This window comes from Vespa mandarinia, chromosome 5 (assembly GCF_050613455.1).
Source record: "Vespa mandarinia isolate Hongniang chromosome 5, ASM5061345v1, whole genome shotgun sequence".
Lineage (NCBI taxonomy): Eukaryota > Metazoa > Arthropoda > Insecta > Hymenoptera > Vespidae > Vespa > Vespa mandarinia.
Window position 1 is genome coordinate 2,497,501 of NC_140814.1, and position 16,868 is coordinate 2,514,368.

General features: G+C 31.0%; 1 protein-coding gene across 6 annotated transcripts in view; it reads right to left on the reverse strand.

Moving 5' to 3' along the window:
• tws (protein phosphatase 2 regulatory subunit tws) overlaps positions 1 to 16,868 on the reverse strand; it is a 43,202-nt gene that overhangs the window by 25,618 nt on the left and 716 nt on the right. For 3 of the 6 annotated variants that reach the window (XM_085657338.1, XM_085657336.1, XM_085657337.1), the window contains exon 2: positions 16,590 to 16,687. In XM_085657338.1, the coding sequence (XP_085513464.1) occupies positions 16,590 to 16,687 (98 nt within the window). Of the gene's footprint in view, positions 1 to 16,195; positions 16,284 to 16,589; positions 16,723 to 16,868 lie in introns of those variants that run through there. The other 3 variants (XM_085657340.1, XM_035866623.2, XM_085657339.1) reach the window with 3 other exon arrangements.

Consider the following 16,868-nt stretch of genomic DNA (forward strand, 5'->3'; position numbering starts at 1 on the left):
TACGATTAAACTTATTCGTTTCGCATATTCGTCAAAATTTTGCTTTGTTAAGCGTAACAATAAAAACAAAAAATAAAGAATTCCCTTTGAAATTCGTCGTAACGTCGTAGTTTAGTTCTCATCGATCGATTTACGTAAAATGTGAAGTTTCACGTAGTATAACTACATATATACATACTTACATACACATAACATCATACGACACATCATACATACACAACATACATAAATATGTACGTATGTCGTACGTACGTACATTGAGTATTTTGGACAAAGGGCAAAGGAAAAAAAATAGTATTGTGGTAATCTGGTATAAGGAAAAAAAACAAAAGAGAGAAGAAACGGTCGGGGACAACAGAAAGATGCGAACGTCCTTCTGCGATAGTGGGTCAACACTCAATGTTAAAGGGATCGCAAAGGCATCTCTCTCTCTCTCTCTCTCTCTCTCTCTCTCTCTCTCTCTCTCTCTCTCTCTCTCTCTCTCTCTCTCTCTCTCTCTTTCTCTTAAGTAGAACATATACTGATGAATCCGTATAGAAGTGAGTTTTTATAAGACTTCGCTCGAGAGAATGTTAACCTTTCTTTCACTCTCATGGTCGCGCACAGTCTATCGTTCCAACAAAAATTCACTCTTTCTTATTATACTACAAACTTTTTTTTTTATTATACTAATATATAATCACTTCGTATAAATATTATTATATATATAAATATTATTATTAGCGAATCGACTATAATTTTAAATGGTATTTATATACCATCAAATTCCTTCTCTCGTTGAGAATCATAATCGTTGATGAGATGATATATGAATTTTGTAATCTTTTAATGTATGTATGCATGTATGTATGTATGTATGTATGTATGTATGTATGTATGTATGTATGTATGTATGTATGTATGTATGTATGTATGTATGTATGTATGTATGTATGTATGTATGTATATATATATATATATATATATATATATATATATATATATATATATAGAAAGAGAGAGAGAGTGATTATAATTTATCTAATGTACATTGATACAATCTATCTAGAGATACATTGCATTCAATGTTCCTGCCGAACAATAATATATATATACCTTTTATTACTTTTACAATCTGTACAACTTAAGATAGTACAACAATATTAAAAATTTAATATAGTTTATTGTTTTTTGTTTTCACATTTTCGTAATGACAATTTTCTTTTTTATATTTATCTTGTAATTCTTGTTTGTAATATTGAACTAATACTTATTAATTACTAAATAAATAAATAAATCAATCTATCAATTAAGTATTATTATTTTTTTTTTCGCGATCAATAAAATCGATCTAGAGTTATCATCGACCGTCTCAATGAATGCGAAGTGTTCTCATTAAGTAATTACGAGAGCACGTCTGCCGTTTTTAATAGAACAGAGGCACATATATATAGACGATGCACTTTACAGCAACGACGATAGTATCGGGTCGAGCTTCTAGGCGAGCTTCGACTTCCTGTACGTTGACCGAACGATCGATACATCCGCTCGAAATCGAGAAGACGTTACTTAACCTCTTTTCTCTCTTTCTTTGCTTTCTTCCCTTACCACGAGAAAAGTACCCTAGATAATATTTCCTTTAGTCTTCTCTCTCTCTCTCTCTCTCTCTCTCTCTCTCTCTCTCTCTCTCTCTCTCTCTCTTTTTGTTTATCATTATTTATATCTTTCAAACTTACCACTTCCAAAAGGCGTTGGAATAAATATTGTCGTATAGTTTTTCAACATATATATATTCAGAGAACAAGATGTATTATTAAATTCTCTAAAGATAAATTTAGATTAAAATAGAAATTCGTAGTGCCGAAAATTAATTAAAATCCTGTCGTTGCGTCGAATAGTTTGAATTTTCGCAAAGTGCTTTTTCTAACATGAATATCAGAAATAAGTGAATAGAAATTAATGCAATTTGCGTAGAAAGAAAAAGGGAGATAGAAGAAGAGAAAGAGAGAAAGAGAGAGAGAGAGAAAGAGTAATAAAAGAAAGATGATAAAAAAAATGGCGGATCGATGTTGAACAAAAAAAGGGTCATAGAATCATTAAGAAAATGAATCGTTTAATTGCCTACACACATCTTCCTCTCTCTCATTCCTTCTTTCGTTTCCCCTACGTATGTACATATACGCGTAACTTAGATGGTATATGTGTACTGACGCACGACGTCAGCAGCTGCCGTTTTACTAACACAAGTCCGATCTTTACGAGGTCGAGGGTCGATGGAACCTTTTGCACCTGTTCTGTGGTTGTTGGTGTTTGGTTGCTTCGTGGAAGGAACCCCAACATCTCTTCACCCTTTGCGGCATCTTGTCTTTGACAACGTAGCCATTTCCAAAGTAAAAAGAAAGAGAGAGAGAGAGAGAGAGAGAGAGAGAGAGAAGCCGAAGAGATAGGGGTTTAGAGACAAAGAAGAATAAAACATAAGAAGCAGAAGAAAAGAGAGGAGAAAAAAAATGAGAAGAGACCTTTTGGATCAATAGGTCGTAGGTTGCTTATTGAGTTACAAAAGCGCGTGTTAAAGAAATCCAACGAGTTTAACAAAAATATCATTGATTAATGAAAATTATTATTTGCCTTGGACAATGTTTTGATTTAATCCGGACAATACAATAATATTAGAGAGAATAAACTATATATATGTATATGTAAACTGTAGTATATAGAGGGTTAAACACTATTGCATACAAATCAAATCGAAACAGAATACGTTGCGCCATTAATTTGCATCTTTTTTATTTCCTTTTTTAATTTTTATAAACATTATTATTATTTTCTTTTCTAATTTTTTTTTTGAATGAAATAAAAGAGAGGGCGACTAATGGATAGACAAAAAAATAGATATATGTAAGTATCTATGTCGGTTTTCAATCGACGACAATCTCGCGGAATACATATATATATATGAGCTGATGATCATGAAAAGTGATCTAAGTAAGTCAATTGAGTTATTAAAAAAGCATGTTCCATGTATCAGACACGCTATTCTAAACAATCTTTGTATTACATAAAAGAATTATTTTCTTTTTCCCAAAGAATAAATATACTTCTTTTTTTTGTACTTGTCATTATGCAAAAATTACTCTTTAAATATAATTTTTGAAAGCACGTGTTAAAATATTTCATAAAGTAAAAAGAAAAGTATGTATGACTTACGTAATGATATCTTTAGTAATCACCTGCTTACGAATAAAGAAATAGGAATATAATTTGACGGATATATATATATATATATATATACATGATTAGAAGACTTCCTATCTGCGGCTATAGAACGTTACACTTCGCTGTCCTTAATCTCGAACATTGGGATAGAAACTTTGAATCGAATTTGCCTCAATCACACAACAGTAAATTGGATTGAATCGAACGTTCGATGCATTTCTCTCTCTCTCTCTCTCTCTCTCTCTCTCTCTCTCTCTCTCTCTCTCTCTCTCTCTCTCTCTCTCTCTCTCTTTCTCTCTCGATTTATCTCGAGTCGAGTGAAATACCAATTTTGCGTACGAATAGCTTATACAAAAAAAAGAAATATCTCTTCTAGAAATATAGGCATGTGTGTGTATGTTGTGTATCTGTACATATATATATGTATGTATGTATGTATGTATGTATGTATGTATGTATGTATGTATGTATGTATGTATGTATGTATGTATGTATGTATGTATGTATGTATGTATGTATGTATGTATGTATGTATGTATGTATGTATGTATGTATGTATGTATGTATGTATGTATGTATGTATGTATGTATGTATGTATGTATGTATGTATGTATGTATGTATGTATGTATGTATGTATGTATGTATGTATGTATGTATGTATGTATGTATGTATGTATGTATGTATGTATGTATGTATGTATGTATGTATGTATGTATGTTGTATGTATGTATGTATGTATATGTGTGTGTGTGTGTGACTTATGTATTTATATATTTTAGGTAGTCAAGCTTTTCTGCAAGAATAAAAATGCATAGATGCTAGTGTATGCGTTTTATCGCAGAAACAAAAGTGGACGTACTAAACGATAGGATGCGAAATCCATTGTTAACCAGTGAGCTGGAGAATATACGTAAACGGATTTACGCTTTGTGTCTCTTATTAGCAGATAGTGCTATTGTTCAATATGTCTATATATGTATGTATATATGTACATATACATAGATATTTGTATGCACGTGTGTATATACACTTATACACACACGTACTTACGATGCTTTCTGTGAATTCTAAATCTTCTTCTATCTACTACTCCTTTCGAGGATTATACAATATGCAGTATGTATATATGCATGCTGCATGAATGTTTAATGATTTAAATGAAATTTCAAATTAATTCACACAAATTTGATACCTGTGAATGAAAGGAGAAAAAGAATAATAAAAAAGAAAAAAAAAAAGAAGAACGCGTAATTAAATTATTAAACACATGCATTGTATTATTATTATTATTATTATGATTATTATTATTATTATTATTATTATTATTATTATTATTATTATTATTATTATTATTATTATTATTATTATTATTATTATTATTATTATTGAAAAAATGTTTGAAAAAAAGAAATGTTATATGAAATATAAAATATCTTTTAGAGCGATTAAGTTTTCCAATTTTTTATTATTTTTCTTTTTTACTTCCATAACGTTGATAAATCATGTGTCTTTTGAAAAATCGTTATTCTTATTCTTATACAAATAGTTATAGCAGTGTGTTTCAGTTACATTACATAAATAATTTACATTATTTCACAATTAAAGGTCAAATTCGATGAGGATTTAGTAACGTATACATAGACACATATATATATGTATTTATGTATAACCATTAACAGAAGTACGCATTTATATTATACACCTAAAATTATTCATCCAGTTTCTGTGTCAAGGAAAACGGATCTAGTTACCTTCGAAATTTCTATTCGCTACGAAGTATCACGTTTCTATGAATTCTCTTGTTATTTGTCCTCGAAGCTCAAATTCTCATTAATTAATAAACGACAGAGATCGTAACTCGTATACGATGACATTATACATATGTATATACTAACACGTGTTACATTCTCTTAATCCGTAGATACATATGTTACACATAATCATCGATTAATAGAAAGGTCGAAATGCAGATAAGATCGATAGTTCTTAGATAAATTTTAAATATCTAAAAAATAAATATCTAAAAAATTACTTTTTCTTTCGAGACATTTTTAAGCTGACTATTAACTTTTCTTTCAGATTGTAAAACTAAAAACCTAATTACAAGTCTGAAAATTATCGAAAAAGGAAAGTAATAAGTAATCGATATTTAAAAATCACCGAAGTACTTTTGATCCGATTTATTATTATCAATCGTTATTATTTAATCATCTTATACCGACAACTGTTTAACGTAAAGAAACAAACAAACGAATTCTTCGAAGTAGATTACTTAAATAAGCTGTCGCGTAATACGATTTATCATTATTTTATATACTAATTGCGTAACGAACTAACTGCACATCGTACATTTGTATACAATAAAAAGTATACGTTTGGATTATCGAGATGAGAAATCGAAAACATGTTTGTATCCTTTAAACGTGCCGCCGCCATAGCCGGCAATATGAATGCGAGTGTGAACGTTTAGCTAGGGTTAAAGATCGTAGGAGAATAGAGAGGGAGAGGAGAGATATGGAGTGGTGGTAGAAAGCGAAGAGAGAGAGAGAGAGAGAGAGAGAGAGAGAGAGAGAGAGAGAGAGAGAGGAGAGGGGAGAGACATTACTATTTTTCTTTATGATCTAGTTGGCACACAATCATTGTCAACTACTTTACATGTACACATCAATCCCTACGTAATTACTTACTTACATGCGTATGATTAGTCAATTGTTTGAACAGATTCTCACAAGGTTACCGACAATTCGTCATGGACGCTGAGATATGGTTATTTGTATTTCGAATTAGTCAATTTTACGGAATAGTAGAATGTGACGTAAGGCCTCTACCGACATGTTCGTTACGAATTCTCAAAAGTTTATTAGAAGTTTTTGTTATCTTGTTAAATACAGAACGACGAATCAAAATTTTATATGTTAATTTGTTTTTCTTTCGAACTGCAAAACTAGAATTCTAAATCAGAAGTATAAAAAAGTCTCGTGAAGAGGTAATTGATTAAACAAAACAAAAAATCGCTTAAGAACCATTGATCTGCCTAAAGACTTTTGGCCCCAACTCTGTGTATTATTAGAAAAACCAGAAGTTGAGATTAGAAATATAAAATATGATAGTAACGAGAAATCGTCACTTTGCAGAACGATTTTCTACATAAATAAACGAGGAATCAAGTGGATCTTTGAAGTTATAAAAGCAGATAAAACGAGTTCGCATTACTTACTTTAGAACGTTCTTGTGTATAATATAATTGAAAATATATTCGAGCTAAAACCGAATATCCCGTTGGATATACTTTCCAAGCTGCTAAATTTTTGCTTTGCTTATCGAGTGGAAGTTCAAAGTGGTAGTGGTCTCTATTTTGAATCTACGAGTTCATTTCTTCCGCGAGAAAGGAAACGAAAGAAAAGAGAAATTAACGGAGCTTATCTCTTCGCGATTTTCTCTTTCATTCTTACGCCGTACGATGTAATGTTATTTATACGTCTCTAGGTATATATATATATATAAGTAATTTTTTCTAAAATAATATATTTATTCTAGAAAAAAAAAAAAAAAAAAAAAAAAATAATTCTTTTATGCAATTAAAAAAATTTTTTTAAATAGCGTGTGTATGTGCGTGCGCACATTAAATGTCTTTTAAAATATCTCAAATAACTGGGGCTACTTTCATAATACCATCCTTACTAAATTATACATATATACGAATCGAAGAATCTTATTCTTATTAAATTTTTTCTCTTTCATCTGAACGATTAAATAGAGTTTAACTCGAAAATAAAAGAAAAAAAAAGAAGAAAAAACAATTGAAATCTAATGAAAAATCCTTAAAAAAAAAAAAAAAAAAAAAAAAATCTACGTGCCGTTATTTGGGCCTTCTATCCGACACGTACTTTTGCACACTGTGTACTTTCTAGAAACACACAGAAAATTTTACGCGCTGATTACTTTAAAAGCACTCGCTCATTACTGTACCGTCAAGGGGTGCGTACATAAACGCGAGTAGGGGCTGTATTTACTAAACTGGGAGAGGAGGTACATTATAGTTAAGCGTACTTAAGGGCCCTCTAGTGGGTAACTGAAAATAAAAAACGTTCGTTTATTTCAACCGATGTTGCGCCCTCAAGGTGAAGGAGGTATAATTGCAATTTTTTTTTCCTTTCTTCCCTCCTCTCCGCGCCTTTTTTTTTCTTCGGCCAGCCGTGACGGCGCAGCTGTGCGATTCTCCCTTATAAATAAATACTATATATACTTCGTACGTTATAAATTACATCTCTTACGTATAATATAAATGAACGTACAAGTTACAACGAAAATACTTGACTCTTAGATAATGGCGGATGAATAATAACAATCTCGGTCGATAATAGGAAATTTCCAAAAAAAAAAAAAAAAAAAAAAAAAACAAAAAGAATTCATCTTTGTCATTTGAATTATTAAAATTTTAAATTGTAGAAAAATTATAAAAATAAAAGGTAACGAATTTGATCCATGTTATAGTTTTATTTCGAAGTTTTAATGCTATCTATAATCCAAAATTGTATTGTCCTCTATAACTTATCCCGAGTTAGGCAACACAAAGAAAAATTTCGAAATTAACTTGATACACAGATATATATATATATGATTTCCTATGCTAATTTCATTACCACCTTCTATTACAAGTTTCTACCGTATCTCATAGATGGCGCTGGTGTTAAGATTTTATATTTATAAAATATATTACGAGTTATCTCTCATACTTCTTTTTATTTTTCTTTTTTTGTCTAATTGCTTGCTCGCGTGCTTTAAGACAGAAGTAGATGTAAATGAAGAAAAGGGATCTTTGCTGTTATCCACTCAACATTATTTTGGTATATATTTATATTTTTTTTTATATTTCTTTACTCTTCATTTATATTTATTTATTTATATTTACTTTGTCGCGTAAAGAAATTGAGTTTTTTACTCAATTTAGTTGAAAGCTTACTTACTTGCACATAATTTTCCGTTATGACTCATGCATCATCAAAAAAATAAAAAAAAATGAAATTAAAAAAAAAAAAAACACTAATAATAAAAAATAAAAATAAAAAAGAAAAGAAAAATAAAAGAGAATTTAGAAAAGGAAAAGATAAAATAAAAATAAAGAAAATATCAACTTATAGAAGCTTCACGATATAGCTAAAGCTTTCTTTGTATTGATTATATCGAATATGGCGGAGATAAATTGTGTTCCAAGAAAGAATTACATCGACGTCTATTCAATCTAAGGAGATAAAAATTTATGGTATAGAGATTATATGTTAATTAAATATATTTGAAAAGATTATAAAAAGAAATTATAACAATAGGAATATTTAATTTAATGTCTTTCAGGAAGACATGTCTTTTTGTTTCATATGTAATCTAATCTAAGCATCGAGTGCGACTATAGGTACCTTTCTCTCTCTCTCTCCCTCTCTCTCTTTCTCTCCCCCCCCCTCTCTCTCTAAAATGAGTATCGAAGTATGATGTACAAAGTTCAACAGGTGTATTAGAGATTGTATTCGGATAAATCTAACAAAGGGAGGAAAATAAAAAAAAAACAAAAAAAACGCGAACGAAAAAAAGGAGTATGAAACGAGAGGAGTATAATCTCTTCCTCTCTCCCTCTTTAATCGTCTAAATATGTATTTCAACGTAAAACGAATGAGAAGATCCAAATTAATCCAATTAACGCGAACAGTCTCGCGAATTAACATGCATAGTGATTGTTAGAAAGAATTGCATCACAAATCTGTATACAATAATAGCATTGCTACGTAATCAGACTTTCATAAGAATATAATAGTTATAAAACGTATATCTCAAATGAATCGTATTCATTGACATTTTCAAAGGGAAGATACAAATAACTTATGCACGAACGAGCGCCATTAAAACGAATGCGTTCGAACGAATACGATTGAGAAAAATATTAGTTTATGAAAAGAAATTCTGAAGGATGCGAATATGCGTTAGGGTAACCCATTTACCTCCCTGGTTACGGGTGAGTTAATGGAATCAGTTTATCGATCAATTGAAGCGTTCGACTCGCCCGCTGGCGACGCACCACTCTGATAGCCTTCTGATAAACGTAATTTATATACATATGTGTGGATGTATGTATGTATGTACGTAGGGACAAGTACGTGTGCAGGTATATAATAATAGCGATTTTCTACGTTCGTGGCAGCTCTCTCTCTCTTTCTCTCTCTCGGTGGTCGTCCTCCTCAACAGAGAGAAAGGGATAAAAGAAAGAGGGAGAACCACCTCGTAAACTCGTCGATCCGCGTTACGAACAAAAGCATAAAAAGCGATTATCGCTATCTCGAGTTAATTTAAAAAATCGATCCAATTGTCGTGTTTGGGGGTTGAATGAAAAGCTTCAACGATTGCCTTCAATGAAGAAAAAAAAAAAGAAAAGAAAAAAAACGATCGAAAAAAGATATATAAAAATCGAAATGTATCTTTTGATATCGGAGTCGCTTCGCGATTTTTTACATTTATTTCGTGGTCAAACGTTAAAAACTAATGGAAATTAAATTATGTAAAATTTCAACAAATCCATACATATCTACATATATTAATTAGCTCTTAAATGTTTTTATGCTTATCACGAACAATTTATTTCTTTTATTTATTTCTCAATAAATTTTTCAGCGTATAAATGTCTTTTTCAGAAAATCTGAAGAAAATTTGTATATCATCATCAAACCCCTTCTAAATTGAGATTGGAATAAAAGATTCAACCAATAATTTGTTTAAATTATATATTATTAAAACCTAACTCGATCACACTTTTGAAATATTCTCGAACGCGAAAAATTCTGGAGTTAGATTTAGCTTTGTTGAAAGAATACAACGATATGGTACCACAAGTTTCCTTTTATTATATGTTTCTCAGAGTTACCTAATTCTTAGAACGTAAAGGAAAAAAGAAAAATATTCGATGAGCCAAAACAATCGGCTAGCTTGATAAGACGTAATACCTACTATCGCTATATTTTTTCGATTACAGTATGCCAGAAGGACGTCTGGTTCGGTAATAAAAAGTCTACAAATGTTTACCTTACTTCTTGACCTTTTTAACATGAAACGAATAGAACGAATCGATGTTAAACAAACAGATCTCACTGTAATATACGTTCTTATCTATCTATCTAAATATATACGAACTAAGAAAATTGAATTTGATCTTTAACAATGTTATGCTTCTAATTTGATGTAATTAAAACAATTATTAAGATACTCTAATTATTTTAACATCGGTTTCAATTGCAAATTGGATGATATATTTTCTAACGAGTAAGAAAACATGAGTGATACACACATGTCACCAAACCGCCATCACTATTTAAATTATCTGATTATGACCTATCACAATCCTATGATTCGTTGAATTTCGTAGTTGACACAATTAATTAACATTCCTAGTAATCAATGTACATATTTCTGATATTATATTATCGTATATATATACTACTGTACAAACAAAAATTTTCGACGATTACCCAATATCGAGTGATCTAATTGTTAGAAATAAAAAAAAAGAAAAAAAAAGAAACAAAATAAATCAATAACCGTAGAAATTCGGTGAATATCTTTGCATGTAAATTGTAAAGCCGATATTTTTGAAGCTATAGAAGCAACAATATTTTATATCTAAAACATGCCGAGTATTGGTTTGCTATTAATTGTAAGTAAAGATGCGATTTTTTGTATATGTATATGTGTGTATGTTTATATGGATCAGAAGGTTCCGAGAGAGAATAGTTAGTTCAAGTCCAGCGATCGATAGTTTTCAGACTAGCGATTGATAGTGATTGATAAATGATAGCGATTGAATATCCAGCGAAGAAATTGTTTTCTAATCCAGCAGGAGAAGTTAGTAGTCTTATTTTTAATGCTTGCGAGATTGATACCGATTGAATCTTCAAATTCAAACATTACATTACATTTGATTGTAATTAACCGAATAATGTTTCGACCTTTTGCACATTCCAATTATCAATATTACTGTCAACATTGTCCATTTTTAGTCATGTTAATAAAAATTAATTTTTTAGCATCCTATATTAATTTATAATTGACCAAATTGTTAAATGTTTATGAAAACATGAATTTACAGGAATACGTTCATGATTTACGTCTACAAATATAATACATATAAATATATGAGGAAGGAAAAAAGATCCCTTATTTTATCGATTTACTCGAACGACTTGCTATCAACAGGTGCCGTCGTGATAAAAACCACCGTAACAAAGTATTGATTTTACGCAAATCGAGGTGTAAAATAATGTACAATGTCCACAGTGCGTTTTCTTGATTGGAAAAAAAAAGAAAAACAAATCAAATAAAAAAAAATCACATCTCGAATACGGGAAACAATCTGGAATTATTTAACAAAGAAAATTTCTTATCTATCGATCTAAGTAAATATGTAAGCGTGATAACTCGCGTAGAAAATGATCAAAACGTGTCAATTACTTCGAAATTACAACCAAGATTATTGACTCCGTATATGATACTTTATTTGCTTCTTTTCGATGATACTCGAAAAATTCTTAAACCTATCGTCTCTATTAAAAAGGGTTGATGAAAGCGTGTAAAAGTTGGAACATCGCCAAGTTTTGTATTAGTGCTTTAAAGCTTCTTTGTCGTTGGAAAGATTTAAAAAGAAGAAAAAGAAGAAAAAGAAGAAGAAGAAGAAGAAGAAAAAGATGAAGAAGAAAGAAACAAAAAAGAAATAAAATTTTCTTCTAAAAATTTTTCGATACCGTCATCTTTTTTCTAATCTCTTTAAAAAAAGAAAATAAAAGAAAAAACCAAAAGAAATTCATCGACATCGATTTCAAGCGAGATCATTTTCTTAAAGCAAAGAAAAAAGAAAGAAGAAACATGAAAAAGAAACACGAGAGAATGCATTCGTTTTTACAGTAGCACTATGTAAAATGCATTATGCATTACCAAAGAAGATATTAAACTCACAATCGAAGCAGTTGTATACTCAGGTGCAGCTGATGTCATTGTGTACTCATAACTGCTATCGTTGGTACTACATTTTGTTATATACAATATATATGTACGTATATATGTATGTATGTACGTATATAATAGTAATTAATATTTGATGTGACAGATTACATTATCTCGATCCACATTTTCTAAAAGGATCAATCTTTCTTATAATCTCCCAACTTTAGATCTTTCACCTTTAACATCCTTTCCTTTCGATCTTCTTTTACAATAACTTTTAAACTTATATTTCGTTATTAGTTTGAACGTATAAATATCATCATATGAAGGTCTATCAATCTTTATCGTTTTAAAATCTAAAGACATGTTTACTTTTCACTGCTAATCTAAAAATCACGTTAGACCTTTTTTTTTGGAAATATTTATCTTCATCGAGAAACGTCACGGTATGTACGTTGATAAAAATCGGAGGAAAATATCGTCCGTACGTATGTGTTTGTGTGTGTATATACATATATACACATATACATGTATACATATATAAGTTGGTCCAGCGATCGGATCAAACCCCCTGAGACATATTCCATGGGCCATGTCCCTCGTACTACTCTCTCTCTTTTTTTTCTCTCTCTCTCTCTTTTTTTACCCTCGAAATCGTATTGATGTAAAATTTAGGGTAGGGACTTTGTGGTATATATGTATATACTTACATATCTACAGGGAGCTATGAACAAAGCCAAGTCCATTTTTTCTAACATGAAAAAGGAGGCTTAACGTGTTAACAAGTTGACAGAAGACTATAGGATTCGCGTATTTCTTTACGGATTATTTAGAACACATTGAAACGTATTCCAGTGATATAAATCTATCGTTTGGAAAATGGAAAGAAAAAAGAAAAATTAAAAAAGAAAAAGAAAATCGATATTCATCGATTCGTCGCAATGATCCGAATAAGGAAAGAGAAAAAAAGAGAGAGAGAGAGAGAGAAACAGAGAGAAAAGAGACAGAGAAAGGAAAAAGAGATCTATTGTTGGAATAGTTCGTCGAAAGCTTTCAATTTGTCTTTTATTTCTTCCTTTTTATTCTATATAAGAGAAAGAATTATTTATAGTCTTTTGTGAACTCGATCCTTTCGAATTTATATGTATTTCTATGACCGTCATATATAATTATCGATCTTATCGACGATTATTACGTAAGATCAAAGGAGGAGAAATAGATCATAATGCATAAATGAGATTGGAGTTATAAAATAAAAATTGGGGCGGACGGGGATGGGTAGGGGAGCCAGGAGAAGCAAAAAATACAGAGCGAAGTGGGTCGAAAGTTCGTAAATGGTCCGAAAGTTTTTCTAGATGATTATCAAAAATCTATTGGTCTCTCTTTCGAATCTTATTAGACTTGTATTAGTTTTGTTAAGATAGAAAGAATTTATAGTTTTATAATCCGAAAAAAAAGATAAAAAAATAATCTAAACAGTTAGTCAATCTCAAAAAAAGTAATCCGATTTTTTCAAAATCATCTGAGCTTTTGATCCATTCTATAGATGATCTTTTGAATTTATGTAGACATATACCTATATAAAAATTGTCACGTTCGTCATTTATCGTCGAATGATTAAAGAGACGAGCACATAAAGTTTATACGTAAAAGTTGAATAAAAAGGATAAGAAAGAAGGGACGGAAAGAGGGAATGAGAAGACAATGAAGATGAGTAGAGAGATGATAGACGCTTCGCTAATTAATTTTCTCTTCTCTCTCTCTTTCTCTCTCTCTCTCTCTCTCTCTCTTTCTCCCTTTCTAATTTTTTCTAATGCAACGCATCAGTCAAAAAAGATATCCTCTTTAAACTCAGTTATATATATGAGAGCATATATAATAAGAGCGACCGCTGGATTAAAAACAATGGCGAACTTATCTTTCTTATTACTTTTCTAAACACACATATCTGGAAGCCATATATATATATACATATATATATATGTATATATGTATGTATCTAAGTATGTAAGTATACATATATAAATGTACGTTTCGCACTTAGGACAATGAATTATCAGTCCAAAAGTAGAGAAATATTATTTTTTTCTTCGAAATTTCGAAACTCGAGATACGTATAAAGTATTAAGTTAACGTCGTAATTTTATGGGTAGATACGTATCTATATATATATATATATATATATATATATATATATATATATATATATATAAGGGAAAAACTGAGAACGAAACTGTACAACGTTCTTACATGTAATTTACAATCATTTCTTCCTACGTTTAAGTATATCTTAATGATCATCGATGATACTTTTTTTAAAAAGAAGGACGACGTTAAAAGTAGGAAGACCATGACGACGACGACCACGACGACGACGACAATGACAACGATGATAAATTTTGTGAGAAAGGATGAAAGAGCGAAAGAGAAAGATAGAAATCGATCGTCTGATTTCAATGAGATAAAATATTAATGTGAAATACGTACGTACGTATGTACATATGTATATTATCGTGAAAGTATAACTCTCTTCTCTTGTAAAAATTGTTTTTATTTTTATTAAAAGGTTCCTAATATTATGTCTTACATATGTATATATGTATATGTTCCAAGCTCGATAACCTCTTCAACGAACAACAAGATGTCTTCTTTCTTTCTTTCTTTCTTTCTTTTTTTCTTTCTTTCTTTCTTTCTTTCTTTCTTTCTCTCTGTCTCTCTCTCTCTCTCTCTCTCTCTCTCTCTCTCTTGACAAATATCGATTCTTCTTTATTTCTGACTCTGCGTAAAAACAGTCGACGAAATATATATGTATGTATGTTGATATATCGCGAGGAAGTATCGCGAAGGTCGAAGAACAACGATTGAAAGTAGCGCCTTAACTAAGCGCGGAAAATTCGGTATATTGTGTATATCTATGATCTCGATTAGGAATCTATGAACGAACTATGAAAATGTAAGAAAGGACCAAGGAAAACCTTGGCCCGATTCGTATTATCTATCATGGGAACGGACATGAGAGAAAGAGAGAAAGATAATTACGATGTGATGACGATATCAAGCAGAACATATTGCTTTTCATCGATTGACGAATCAACGAGAAATATCTTAGATAATATCTATATTAGAGAGTATCAGGATAATTCGACCGACAATGATCACATGCGATCGTTCAGGTGTCTTGACCGCGTTCGATCAATGTATATATGTATAAACACACCTACGTACACACACATGTGAGAACGCGCGCATGTATCTATGAAAGAAAAAAAAATTGCAATATTAACGAAAAAGAAACAGAAATCTTCCGGCGAGGACAAGGACCTGAATAGTTTCAAGGTCGAACTAGAAAATCGAACTGACCGTTTCTATAAAGAAAAAAAAAAGAACTTATTACAGACTATATAGTACGTACACGTTACGACGTGCTGCGAATAATAACAATGGATGGGCTAGTCGTGTAATAGCAATGTATGTATATAGTACATGAATCAACTACAAGGAGATACTTTCCTCGACACACGCATAACATTCTCTTTCTGCATTGGTAATGCTAATTCTAATGCTATACATATGCGTATACTTTTATTCCTATGGTGTCGTCACTCTATAATTCGTTTCTACCAATAAGCAACCAATAGGATCTATTATTTTTCCAATATGGCGGATGCGCTTTATTAAAAATCCCCATTGATGTCGCGATTCCGCATGATATCCATTTTCGATAAATTTCGAGAGATAAGAACATATAACATATATAAAATATCGAAATATTGTACGAATCATATTATTAATTGACATAGAGTTCTTATTGAAATGAAATTGAAGCAAAAAAAAAATCGTGCGGATAAAAACTCGAGTCAAAGTAGAGTTTATGAAAACTCAAAGAAGATAGTTACATGCAAAACTGCATTTACAAAAATTAACTTTGACTCACAACGAACGTGTAAAAAGAATAAGATTTACTTTCTTCCCAGAGTATGTGATCTTACGGATCATGAAAAATAAAGAAAAAAAAATTAACCTGTAAAACCGACGCTCATTTCATATCCCCCTCTTCCCTTTTCGCGATCCGATGTCCTGTGTCCAGCATGCATCGCGACGTTGTCTCGTAGTTTAATCTTGTGGTGCTTACGTACACGTTGATCTTATCGTTCTGTAATTTACTTTTAGTATGGAAAACCCGATACACACTCCTTTATATCATGTATCACGCAAAAGCAGAAAAGAGGGTTGCACACTCTTTTCGCTTTGATGAAAAGAATTCTCGTCGATGTGAAGAGCTTTAAAAAATGTCCCTTGAGGATTTTTTTTCTTTTTTTTTTTTTCTTTTTTTTTTTTTAAGAACGAAGCACTTAGACCTAACTCTCTTATAAAGAAGCACGAAAGAAAAAAGTAGAAAATATTGGGAGGCTTACCGTGGTGTACGAAGAACTTCCAAAGAAAATAAAGAATACGTTGGAATATATCTTCGAAAGGCCCACACCTAGGTCCTCCGAGCGGCGTTAAAGCACTTCTTAAAGAAAAAGAAAAAGAAAAAGAGAGGAAGACAAAAAGGAAGAAGAAAAACAGAAGAGAGAAAGTCGTGCTTTCTCAAGCAGGTCGACGAGAAGTAACAACGAGGAGGAGAAGAGTTATGCGATCGTCCCATTAAAACTTGCCGTCCTCGATCACTAGGAAACACGAAAGCACACGCA